At 46.2% G+C, this 13,736-nt stretch overlaps 1 protein-coding gene across 1 annotated transcript; it reads left to right on the top strand.

Moving 5' to 3' along the window:
- The first annotated feature begins 3,838 nt into the window (after positions 1-3,838).
- On the top strand, positions 3,839-5,878 carry LOC135154172 (uncharacterized). Its single transcript, XM_064099481.1, has one exon. It carries the CDS (start codon positions 3,839-3,841, stop codon positions 5,876-5,878), a length of 2,040 nt encoding a protein of 679 aa, XP_063955551.1.
- The last annotated feature ends 7,858 nt before the right edge of the window (positions 5,879-13,736 follow it).

Below are 13,736 nucleotides of genomic sequence, written 5' to 3'. Positions count from 1 at the left end.
CGCGCCTTCCTGCGTGTCGCGGGCGTTGAGTTCGTGCTCCTCTTTCTTTATAAATTCATTTTAATTCTCTGACTTCTCGCTTCTTCGCATCCGTCTTGAATTTCCTTGAATTTATTTCTCTTCCACAGATAGGTTCTGTCGGAAGGTCAGGAGCGTCGTATTTACTTAATCTCGTTTCAACTACTATTGTTTTTGTCTCGAGTTAGTTGATTGTCTCCTTTGTTCTCAATCAACTATTGTATCCTTTGTTCTTGTGATTCTATTAATTATTTGAATTAATTAATTAATTTTTTTAATTAATTTAAAAAAAAATTTGAAAAAAAAAATTCTTTCCTTAGACTTTGCCTTGAAAGGTTTTTTTCCTTCACAAGAATTTTACTCTTTTAGGAAGCCGTTCTTGTTAGCGTTTCCACCTCGCTAATTTTCTTCTGGTCTTCCTTTTTTCAGGAAAGCAAGCTTCAGTTTCTTCTTTCCTTTTTTCGGATCAGCTACCGGTTCCGGATACTTAAATAATTTTCTTTCGACCTCTTGGCCAAAAAAAAAAAAAAAAAAAAGAAACAAACTGTTTTTTTTTCTCAGCTGATCCCATCCTTCACCTCCAAAAAAAAAAAAAAAAAATTTTTTAAGCAGGTGTTCACACACACAAAAAAAAAAAAAAAACAGTCTTCTTGTTGTGTTTTCTCATACAAACAATTATAAATATATCTTTATAGGGAGGAGTTTCTCATAATAATTCTTTAATTATTACTGTTCCCTTTTACTGGGATAGTACTGCGTGTACTTATCCGTTAGAGATATTATATTATTGTAATTCTCACTGTTCGTTTTTTGAAGTCCTTTGACTTCTGGGGTTGGGGTTTTTTCACCCCCCTACCCCCATCCTCTCTGTTTTTTTTCTCTTTCTACTCGCTATTAGATTTACATCTACATGAGCATGAGCTTCTCGGATTCCTCCCTATAAGAGCTCGAAATGGCCGCTGAACAGGTGTCCAACACTGGGGTTTTATTCCCCATCAGTGGTAACGTAGAAAGTGGAAACGGAGAAAGTTCCCTCACGGGTTCTAAGAAGGGTGGAACCATGGATCCGAGTCCACGTGCCCATGGGGGTGGAGCCGTGGATGCGCATCCACGTCCCCCAATTAAGAAGGGTGGAACCGTGGATCCGCGACCACGTGCCCTCAAAGTGATAGCCCAGGTCTCCGCGCCGGAGCCTGAACCATTTTCGGGGAGCGTCGTACTAGTTCAGAAAACGCCGACTCCTCTAGGGCTACCGGACCCACCGGCTATCGGGTCACCCAAAGACCGGGGGGAGAGCAGCCTCTCCGCCCGGCACAAGAGACTTGGCTCGATGCCGTTTCAGACTCCCCAGGGGAGTATCGGCAAAGGGCTATCAGCCCCTAGTCGCAGGAGACAGCATAGCCCGACCCCGTCGGACTCTAGATTTAACCTGACTCCGTCAGATTCTGCAGATCGTTCTTCTCGGTCAACGAGCGCTCCCCGTGGGAGAGCTAAGACGAAGAAATCAAGACCCGCACAGCCTCCTGCCCCTTCTTCGGCGGCTCCGGTGGAGGAGAAGAAAAAGAAGAAGAAATCCGCGGCCGTAAGCCCCGTTCCATCGGGCGGCCCGCCTTCTTCTACGGATGGCCAGGCCTCGCAACTTCTTATGTTGCTCCAGAGCGCTTTCGTGCACTGTGGGTTGCTACCCCCGGGCTCGTCTGCTTCACAAGCAGACATCGGCCATCCGACACCTCGAGACACCGCAAGCGATTCTAACGAATCACCGGCTCTCGAACCCACTCAGGCTACGCCCGTGAGTTCTCAGGCTCGGCCTACCTTGGGGCTTCTTCCCCGTGAGTCCGGCCATGGCACACGCCGCTCGAGCCTTTCACGGGCGCCTGCTACCCTCGGGGCTCCGCCTGGCGAGGAGACTTGGGTCGGTTCCCCCCCTCTGGAGGCGGAACAAGCCCTATCGGAGGACGAGTTCAATCCCGATCCTCCGGGTAGCCCAGCCCCCCAACCGGCGGGCAGTACGGCTCAGGACGCCATAGAGATCCTCCATAGATATCTCCCACATATCTACCCTCCAAATGAGCCGGTAGAGGGAGATTTGGACTCTCTCTTCTTCCCACAGCCTCGGAAAACCCCACAGGGTATTCCGCTCACTAATGACTTTAAGGCTGCATACGAAAGGGCGGCCGCACAGGCTAGCGTGCCTGCCGCCCAGGGAAGGAAGCCGGTAGCCTTCGGAAAGGGTTTTGCCTTCTCCAAGGACGACACCGAGGCGTTCTTCACTCCCAAAACGTTTTCTCCCCAGCTTAACCGCATCGGGGCACGTTTGGGGACACGCTTCTCTTCCAATCACTTTGCTACTGTGGAGAAAGCGGACGTTAGATATGAGGCCTTGACTCGCTCAGCCCTCAGACTTACAGCCTTCCTCGGGGCCTTGCTCGGCTTGCGAGCACAGTCCTCTGAACTGGAAGTGTCAGCCAACGACAGTGTCCTTCTTGATGAGGCACTTTTGTCCTTGGTAGGCGAGCTCTGGATGCAGCTAGCTACTGCGGCCACTACTGCATCCAACTCGCGCAGAACTCGCGTCCTTAACAGACTGGGCATCGCGTCCAAGGACTTGCTTGAGTTCCTCCCAGGCGTTCCCCAATCGAACAAACATTTGTTCGGGGGCGAGGTGGCCTCTCTTCTAAAAGAAGAGATCGAAGGACGCAAACAGGCCTCGGAGCTTCTCAAAGAGCTCAAGGTCTCGTGCCCGACGGTTCCACCGACGAAGAAATCGACCTCCAAGGCTTGGCCTTCTTCTCGCCCCGTGGTGACTCCACCCCAACCCAGTGCACACGCTCCGCCTAATCACAGAGCTCGCACTAGACCTCCGGTGAGTTCCTCACGTGGTGGTAGGGGTAGGGGCAGCCGGCCAGCCTCCAAGGCTCCGGCTAGGCCCAAACAGCCTCTTTGACGGGTTTCCCTGAGCGCTGGTACCGGTCGGCGGTCGTCTCCGTCATTTCCTCCCCGCATGGGAGGGAATAACGGACTACGCTTTTATCTTATCCGTCGTGCGAGATGGCTTCTATATCGATATAGAGGCCCTCCCGCACGGCGTGATTCGATCCGCACCGCCGACCGTTTCCCTTCTTCTTCAGCAGCATATCAAAGCAGAAATCGACGTGCTGCTGGAGAAGGAGGCGATAGAGAGAGTGCCGGACAGTCCACATCTCTGTCTCTCTCCTATCTTCGTCATTCCCAAGCGCTCGGGAAAATTACGGATAATTCTGAACATGAAAATGATCAACAAATTCATCCAGCCAGACCATTTCAGAATGGAAACACTGGCATCTATTCTGCCGTCTCTACAGGCATCGGATTGGGCCGCCTCCCTAGATCTCAGGGACGCCTATTTCCACATACCAATTCATCCCGCTTCACGGGACCTATTGGGTTTTCGCTTCAACGGAGCGACTTACAGGTACCGGGCAATGCCCTTCGGTTTATGCCCGGCACCCAGGGTCTTCACCCGGGTGGTTACAGCAGTAGCCGCCCACCTAAGAGAACGGGGGCTCAGACTCTTCGTTTATCTAGACGATTGGCTGTTGGTTGCAAGTTCAAAGGCTAGACTTCTGTCCCACTTGTCCCTCCTCCTGCGGATCACCCAGGAGTTGGGATTCGTAGTCAACTGGGAGAAATCGGACCTCTCGCCTTCCCGCATACCCACATACTTGGGCGCGGTTCTAGACTTGCCAAACCAGATCGCTCGGCCAAGCCCCTACAGAGTTCGGGCAATCGTCGCTCTGGCCCGCTCTCTCAGAGAGCGAAGCTTTGTGAAGGCTCGCACATGGCTGAGATTACTCGGGTTCATGGCAAGCCTTGTCGACATTCTACAGGATTGTCACCTGCTTATGAGACCCTTTCAAAGATACCTCCTGTGCTATTACAGACCGAGCGCAGACTCTCTGCTTCTCCGGATCCTTTTATCACGGGAGATCCATCTCAGCCTGGCCGCTTGGACGCATACGTCCTTTGTAGCGAGGGGCAAACCCTTTCGCACTTCCCTCCCATCAGCCGCTCTGACCACAGATGCGTCGCTTACGGGATGGGGCGGCCATTGTGCGGGGGTGATGGTCTCGCGGGTCTGGTTACCTCAACGCACCTAACCTCATATCAATGTGTTGGAGATGAGGGCTGTCATCAACTCCCTTCAGCATTTCCGACACAGGTTAGTCGATCGAACGGTCTTGATTCGCACAGACAACAAGTCAGTTGCAGCGTACATCAATCGCCAAGGCGGCACCCGATCAAGCTCTCTCAACGCCCTAGCTGTGGAGCTCTGGGAGTGGTGCCACCGTGCGAAGATCGTTCCAGTTGCCTCGTATATACCAGGCAGCGACAACCTGATAGCCGATTTTCTGTCCCGGGGTCGGTGCCTACCATCCGAATGGTCGCTCCACCCGGAGATATTCCAGTCTATCCAAGCCCACTGGGGACCCCTGGAAATAGACTTGTTTGCCACGGCTCTCAACCGGAAGTTGCCGACGTTCTGCTCTCGTGTCAACGAAACAGAAGCAACTTCCCTGGATGCATTCTCCATTCATTGGGGGGATCGAAGGTGTTATGCGTTTCCTCCGTTCCGCCTAATACCGCAGGTATTGAGGAAAGTGAAGGAAGATCAAGCTTGGCTTCTTCTAGTGGCCCCCAATTGGCCAAGGAGGTACTGGTTCCCACAACTCCTCGAACTGTTGGAGGGGGACCCGCTCACACTTCCTCTGAGATCAGACATAGTATCTCAACCTCTGTCGGGGATCACGCATCCTCGGCCAGCGGTCCTCCACTTAACCGCATGGCCGTTATCGGGCAAGACGCGAAAGCTCTAGGCCTTTCTGATCGTGCCTCTCAATTGGTAATTCAGAGTCACAGAAACTCGACTCTTGACCTTTACAATTCTCGGCTGGGCCGATTTTCAGATTGGTGCACTGCGCGGTCTGTTGACCCTCGCAACGCCTCTCTTGCCGCGATCGCGGATTTCTTTGTTCACCTTTTCGACATCGGTCGTTCGCTTTCCACCATCAGGGGTTTCCGGTCGGCTATTGCTGCGTTTCATTCCGGATTCCCAGATGGCTCCAACGTCTCAAATTCCAGTCTACTCTCTAGACTGATGAGAGCGTTTTTCCTAAAGCGACCGCCGAAGAAAAGGCTGACTCCTTCCTGGAGTCTTCCGGCTGTGCTTAACACTCTGGCTAAGCCTCCGTTTGAGCCACTAGCAAAGAGCTCCTTGCATGATTTGTCTATCAAGACTGCCTTCTTAATCGCTGTAGCATCTGGTCAAAGACGCAGCTCTATTCACGCTTTGACTATTTCCCCCGGTCACATCAGGTGGGAATGGCGTGGAGTCCGCTTGATTCCCACACCGTCCTTTATTGCCAAGAACCAGACTGCCACCTCTGGTTCGATCGAGTTTTTTCTAGCTCCTCTATCAGATCTTTCCTCGGTTACCGAGGACAAAGTCTGGTGCCCGGTCAGGGCCTTGAAATGGTACCTGGATAGAACTAAGACGCTTCGCAACTCTGACCAGTTGTTTGTCACGTCGTGTGAGCCGTTTGCGGCAGCGTCACGAGACACCATCTCCCGCTGGATCGTTGAAGCGATCAAATCGGCTGGTGATGATGCTCTCCTTTCAGACACTAGGCCGAGAGCCCATGACACTCGTAGTATCGCTACTTCTTGGGCTCTCTTCAATGGCGTCGCCTTGGACGACATTCTAAGAGCCGCCTTTTGGCGCTCTTCCAATTCTTTTACATCCTTTTATCTAAAGGACATTCCTTCGGGAGAGGCCTTATATGCCTCCTCTGCTCTTAGGGCAGCGGCCCCTGTGTCTTAATCTTCCTTCTTTGCGCACTTTTGTTTCTAGACATGCCTCCCTTCACGTTGAATATGTGTTGGTCTAGCAAATCAAATGAGTATATCCCAGTTATTGATAGTAAATTATGAAAATACTTACGTTTATTTTCTTATTTACGAGATAACTGGATATACTCATTTGAACCCTCCCACCTACCCCTCGCCTTGCGTGGCAACATGTCTTGCGTGCAGGCTCATGAGAGGAAATGGACGCCAAATTGCGCGATGATCTTGGGATAGTGCGTTCATAGGGAGCTGCAGCGCGCGCGCAGGAAAATTGTGTACTGTATATTCGGCGTGCTGGTTCATCGTAATGAACAAGCAAATCAAATGAGTATATCCAGTTATCTCGTAAATAAGAAAATAAACGTAAGTATTTTCATAATTTCTTATGTATTTTTTGTCTTCTCGAACCTTTGTTTTTTCTAATGAACTTTGTCGGGACTATTTTGCGATCATAAATAGCATAAAATAAATCTATTTGAACCAACAAAAGTAAAAAAAATCATATATTTATGACTTTTGGTTGAAAAAACAAAATTTGCATTGACCTTGTACATGGAATCACGTTTTTGAGCAATTTTTGGTCCGACATGCACGTACAAAATGTTGCGTATTTCAAAACCGCGCACACTGGCATCGCAAATTTGGTCTAAAATGATGCGCAAGACTTGAAAGTAAAAAGTCAGCGAGCAGTGTAGTAAAAAAAATTCGCGCGATGGCATAGTGACGAAATCTCTCGAGGGGGGGGGGCTCAAATTGACCTCCCCCCAGTTTGATAAGGGTTATTATCACCCGTATCAGACATCTGAGCTGGTCATTTACAAAACCATATTTCCCTCAATTTTATTATTATCGGGAAGGGATAGGTATATTGTTTGTATTTTCCTCGGTCTCAATGTGCGTATTGACTTTGCATGCAGAGACGACGCAAAATATACCTTTGTATTTTCCCTGGTCTCACATCCGGGCCTTTGATAGTGCGAATGAAGTGATACGCTTCACAATGTTCCGCGCACCAATGATCTACGTCATAATAAAGACAACGCTGGATCTGGGCGCTCCCAGGACCAAAATCCAATTGAAACCAGTTGGATTTCCAACTGGTTTCAATTGGTTTCAATTGGTTTCAACTGGTTTCAATTGGTTTTAACTGGAATTTAACAATTTCCAGTTGAAACCAATTGAAACCGGTTGGGCAACTGGAAATCCTAACTGGAACCAGTTGGGTAACTGGAAATGACTTCCAATTGGGAATGATTTCTAACTGGAACCAGTTGAGTAACTGGAAATCCCAACTGGAACCAGTTGGGCAACTGGAAATCCTAACTGGAACCAGTTGGGTAACTGGAAATGACTTCCAATTGGAAATGATTTCTTACTGGAACCAGTTGAGTAACTGGAAATCCCAACTGGAACCAGTTGGGCAACTGGAAATCCTAACTGGAACCAGTTGGGTAACTGGAAATGACTTCCAATTGGAAATGATTTCTAACTGGAACCAGTTGGGCAACTGGAAATCCTAACTGGAACCAGTTGGGTAACTGGAAATGACTTCCAACTGGAAATGATTTCTAACTGGAACCAGTTGAGTAACTGGAAATCCCAACTGGAACCAGTTGGGCAACTGGAAATCCTAACTGGAACCAGTTGGGTAACTGGAAATGACTTCCAATTGGAAATGATTTCTTACTGGAACCAGTTGAGTAACTGGAAATCCCAACTGGAACCAGTTGGGCAACTGGAAATCCTAACTGGAACCAGTTGGGTAACTGGAAATGACTTCCAATTGGAAATGATTTCTAACTGGAACCAGTTGGGCAACTGGAAATCCTAACTGGAACCAGTTGGGTAACTGGAAATGACTTCCAACTGGAAATGATTTCTAACTGGAACCAGTTGGGTAACTGGAAATCCTAACTTGAACCATTCAGTTGTGTAACTGGAAATCCTAACTGGTACCAATTGGGTAACTGAGATGACTTCTAACTGGAAAGATGGGTAACTGGAAATGAATTCTAATTGGAACCAGTTGGGTAACTGGAAATTATTTCCAATTGGTTTCCAATTGGAAATTTTCCAGTTACCCAACTGGATCCAATTGAAACCAGTTAATTTGCATATTATTTGCCAGTGTGCACAGATTAATGTTTTATGAGATTAATCATCATTAACAATATATCTATTTAATTCTTTACAATTTCAAGTACCACACTTTTTAAAGATTAGTATTTAGAATACTTAGCAGTGAAAACCATGTTCATAAATGTTATAGATTATAATTAAAACAGATTAAAGGATAATTAGTACACCACTAACTGTTACCAAATTACATCAAATAAAAGTACATATATTTGAAGATCTTCCATATAAATATATATACATGAAAGTCTGTATTTTATCAATGCCCTTTACATTGGTATTAATAGACATATAACACTGCTTCTGTGTTGGCATGAGAAATAGTTACTGCAAATGCTAATTAATTTGTAACTAATTAAGTTCGTTCCAACTGGAAGTTCCAATTGGATCCAGTTGGAAACCAATTGGTTTCAACTGGTTCCAGTTGAAACCAGTTGCCTCCAATTGGTTTCAACTGGAACCAATTGAAACCAGTTGCCTCCAATTGGATTCAATTGGTTTTAATAGGGAAATTGGAACAACTGGAACCAATTGACAACAATTGCCAACTGGTTCCAGTTGCCCAATTGGTTTTAACTGGAACCAATTGGCAACTGGTTTTCAATTGGTTTTTAACTGGAACAAATTGGCAACTGGTTTTCAATTGGAACCAGTTGTTCCAATTTCCCTATTGAAACCAGTTGGCCAACTGGTTTCAATTGGTTTTGCCCTAATTGGTTTTAACTGGATTTTGGTCCTGGGCTTGCAAGTACGTCATAATGGTAAAGTGCAGAGCCTAGACACTGATATTATCATGACACAACAGAACTCTATTCTTAAAAGATATCACTGTTATCATGATTTTTGCTCTAGATATCTGATTTGGATGATAATAAAAATATTGACTGCCCTTCTTTCGGGGAACATCAAATATATTGCCCTTAAAAGACCAATATTGCCCTCGTCTAAAGACTCGGGCCAATATGATTCTTTTGCTGGCAATATATTTGATGTTCCCCTCAAGACCAGTCAATATTATATAAATATTGCATTAGGGGCCTACAATAGGCCTTAAATGCACACTCAGACCTAACTGATAAACAAAACAAGCATGGTATACAATACATGTTCAGAAGAGTGTGAAATACTTTATATATTTTTTCTCATATCCAATGTTTTTATTCATAATTATGTTTGGGGTAAGTTGGAACATGACGAAAAACTTCCATTTGAGAACACTTTACCCCAGTTTCCCTTCTCATCAATTCTCTTCTCCAAGTACGACAAACCCTAACTGCCCCAAGCAAGCAATTTAAGTATCAAAACACCTGTTTCTTGACGTCGGTCCGAAGATAACACAACAGCCCGGCATATACAGTCACAGCAGGGGGCCACACACGATGGGATGCATGCGCAGCGCTGAGTGCGGACCCTGTAAGCATGCTGTCATTTTTATTCGCTTGCTTTCCTTATTTCGAGGTCGATTTTCTTCGTTCGAAATTTAAAAAGGACTAACATTGGATTACTGAATACAATATGCCTTTGAAAACGTGATTAAATATCGAATACAATAATTTCATTCCGAAGGTCCTACTACAGGCAGAGAAGTCTTACGTAATAGCACAGCTGTTGTTTATCTTTTCGTCCTTTGCTCAACGCTCATATACTGGCCTGTGGAGGTGAAATTGAGACAGCGGGGATTACCCCTGGATTACCTGGCCAAGCGCGGTTGATAAGGGCTTGGAAATGATTTTTAAGAGATCCAAATGAAAAATGGGGTATAACACCGCAGTTTGCAATCTGAACTGCGGTCTTTCTCCAAACGGGGGTTTGACGTAATGACATGTTCCAACTAACCCCAGAGGCCGATTTGACGTTTATAAGCTTACAGCACTAAAAAGGGACTTCACCATGGCATATTAATAACCTCATTTTGTAGCTTGGTACAAAAATACAAAAATTTGTCAATTTTATGAAATCATATGGTGTTATAGCGTGTTTACATTGAGTATTTACTACACTGCGCTATACTTACCTATACCATCTCATCAAATTGCTATTCGTTACCCTGACTCGAATAGCCACCGGTAAAAAACTCCCCGAAAGAGGCTAACTGCAATCATGTAGCCCGGGAAACCCGTCACGGAACGAGACCCATAAAACCCGCTCGCCGCATATAAGCCTCCTCTTTCGTTACCGCGACGTCGCTGAGTACACTTGAAACGTTTAGCCACCGCGCTTCAGTGCCTTTCTTTATTAATCACGATGTCTGTAGAAATAAAACTGACATAAACATTGATAATTCCCAAGCCTCCCCCAACCCAAGAGATCTCAATAAAGGGGAGAAAAACTCGGTCAAGACAAAGCCGAGGGCCAATATCTCGACCAAGACAAAGCCGAGAAATAATAATAACAAAGATGATAAGGCGGCCAAGACAAAGCCGAAGAACGCTATCACTAATAACCCGGCCAAGACAACGCCGGCTTATGACTCTACACAATCAGACACCCAGTCCCATAGGCGGGAGGTAGACAAGGGTACAGATAAATCGGAAGAGACTGTTTACACTCCTTCCGATCGGGGTAGCTCCTCATAAAATAAAAATAAATAATAAATATAATAAAATCAAAGAGTAGGGCGGGCAAGAAGAGGCCTCGCGATGACCACTCGTGTTCTAATGTCAATCAGGCTCGAATTAACGACTCACTACAACCCCCTGTAATTCAGAAGTCCATTCATTGCCAGACCCCGCCGAGGCGGGTAGTTGGATCTTGGAAGCCTTGCAGGCGATCCTCCCCCAGCGGGCGCCGCCATCGACCTATCCCGACCCACAGGACTTGCTTACCGCCAGCCCGGCAAGTAGTAGACAAAGCCGCCGGAGATAACGGGCTAATGAAAACTCGACTCATTCTAGACGTAGAGAGAGGTCTAGATCGCCTTGTACCGGTCGCGGAGTTGAATTAGAATTTGAAAAGGTTTTATTGAAATTATTGCACTTTGCTGCCAAAAGGCTGAATTGCGTACAATTTACAGGCATATATACATAGAGTGTACAGATTTAAAAACTTGAAATGATGACGAAAATATAATGCAACTTAATATATTATGATTACTAAAAGGAAAAGATGAAGTAATAAAAAAATACAAACACATGTGGTGGTGGAAGGATGCTTATTGATAAACATCTTAATTCAAACAATAAAAAACTTAGTTTTAAGCAGGAACAAAAACGAAAGACAGGAGGGTGTCTGGGGACGAGCGAGCAGTCAAGTCCAATGGGGGCTAATGATAACTTGCCTCGTACTAGCCGTTGAGAAAAAGCTAGCGATTATTCGCCTCGTAGAGAAAGGAAGGGACGGAAAGAAAGTTTTCCATTGTGGGAGAATCTGATTCGGAATTCGATTACCACCAACCCGTTACATCTCGCAGAAGAGATTGGGGCGATATCTCCCCATCAAATGCTAATAGCAGCCCCGTGCATTCCCTGCAGGCTGCCCAGCAGGCTGCCCAGCAAATGGGATTCGAACGAGGAGAATCACCATTAGGGGTACGGGAGAGTTCTGGCATACACGAACGCGATACTCCGGCTAGTGGGAACAGGCATCAGTCAGCCCTGATCTGACTAAATACTGCCCTCTACTTCGGGCCAAAGACAGTACCAGTAGCGAAACTGTGCGAGAGAAGTCAATCTTCCGCCTGAACTCGTCCCTTAGTAGTTCGGACGAAGTCAGTCCTGCGATCAAGATGGACGCTCCGTATAAATCCTACTTTCGGGGCCTAGTTAAGCAACACTCTCGGCTTAAACCGATCAGTTAAGAAGTATCGAAGGACTATCAGTTTGCCGCTCAAGGTTTTGAGGATTTCTTTGTGCACACCTTCGGTCCCAGACGTTGCTTTCCGTGTCGGGGATGCGGGAGCGAGGAAGTCTAGATCGGGCCGTAACCCTCTCCGCGGCACTGGTTACCGCTCAGCCGACTATCAGCTAGCAGCGCTTGACGCGGCCATCCGGAGTGGTATGAGACTCGCGATGTACCAGGGGTGCCTGTTAACCGCTCTTAGTGAGGCTCAGCAGCTTGGTTGGAGTCTCTACCATGACAAGAACTTATTGTTAGAGTCACAAAATCGCTGATCTCCAGTATAATAAGCAAGCAGCAAGATCAACACTGCTATGCACGAGGCCAAGGAGGGCTAAAGTTCTAGATGCTATCAAGATTGAGAAAGGGGCAGCCAGACTTCTCATTAAGCTTCCTTTCGAAGGTAAGGACTTGTTTCATGGACACTTTCAAGAAGTATTGGACGAGTCAATTTCAGCCAGCACCACAGCTGACAAGACATTTTATAAGCTCTCCTCGAGTAGACCTAGTCCGCCTGGCCCTAGACCGGCCCAGGGCCAGGCCCAGAGACCCCTTTATGCTAGCTCTAGCTCCAGACCTACAATGAACATAAGGGGTCATCCCTCTCCTTCCCTCGCTCTGGTGGCGACGCCAGGAATGAAAGGGGCCGCGGGGAAAGTCTATGAAACCTCTGGGTGGGAGACAGGGCCGCCAGGCCCACTGTCAGCGCACCGAATTCAGGGCCCCCACTCATAACCGGGACTTTTGACAGTCAAACACTAGTCCTTCCCCACCTTCAGCAAGTTCCAGTAGGGGGAAGACTATTTCTTTGCTATTGCATTTTATTTTTTGAAATCTGTTCCAAGTCCACAGCAATATGTGATATTGTTTTTTTGTGTGTGTGGTGTTCCTGAAAGTCTGTCATGATAAGCGGTGTTCAAGTTGATTTGCAGAAAAATCTGTTTCATATCAGAAGAACATGAAAAGGAGGAAATAGTGGTGATGGATGAGGTTGTCAAAATCATACCAGGCATAATGGTAAAACTTGCCAAACATGGGTTACATACAAAGTTGAGATCACTCGTGTTGAATGTAGACCTAGTAGTTCTATTCATGATGTTTATGTGGCATCTGAGGTATATTTCTATTCTGACTAATATTGGCTTATAAAGGATTACAGAAGGAACATTTAGGTGTGGTTTATGGAGTAGTCTGTGGATGCCCAGACAGTCTTGAGATCTCAAACTGAGCCTGAGACCTGAGGGTGGTGAACCCTGCAGTAAGAATTGCTGCTATTGTCCATCAGATTCTACCACACTTGCCACAATGATTTTCAGATTCATTTATTGTTGATCCATGATAAAATACATAGAAATTTGGCCTCCACTGGCTGTACATACAAATGATATAAAGTATACAAACACATACGACATATTCATTGGGCGATTATATTGAAAGAAAATATACATAAACAATAATTTCCTTGGAAATAATTATGACAGTTAACAATCTACTGTGTGTTCCAATGATAAAGTTTCCCATACAATCCCAGAGTTCTCAATCAGGAATTGTGATTAAGAAAATATTTTATTGTTCGTAATACAATTCTGAGAATAGAAATATTCCGAAAATTCATTTTACCCAATTGATCGTGAGCCCGGCAGCCACTGTGCAGCTCCAGATCGATGAGGCTCTATCCTCTAAATGTTGAACGCCAAACAGGGTAGCAGCAAATCCCCCCCACCTCCCGGTTGTGAGACGTACATTCTACCAACTGATCCAACACTCTCGTTCTGAAAGTGTACAAGGGGTGGTCATTCTTTCCTGCATCAAAATTGACCTGAGATTTTTTCCAAAGAATCAAATATTGATAGGCCAATATG

The sequence above is a fragment of the Lytechinus pictus genome, chromosome 5 (assembly GCF_037042905.1).
Source record: "Lytechinus pictus isolate F3 Inbred chromosome 5, Lp3.0, whole genome shotgun sequence".
In the NCBI taxonomy this organism is placed as follows: Eukaryota; Metazoa; Echinodermata; class Echinoidea; order Temnopleuroida; family Toxopneustidae; genus Lytechinus; species Lytechinus pictus.
Note: the sequence above shows the minus strand (reverse complement) of the source record. Positions and strands in the feature narration are given on the sequence as shown.

What these genes read in the sequence shown, in the direction of transcription:
- LOC135154172 (XM_064099481.1), top strand. Translation starts at nt 3,839, where the DNA reads ATGGCTGAGATTACTCGGGTTCATGGCAAGCCTTGTCGACATTCTACA.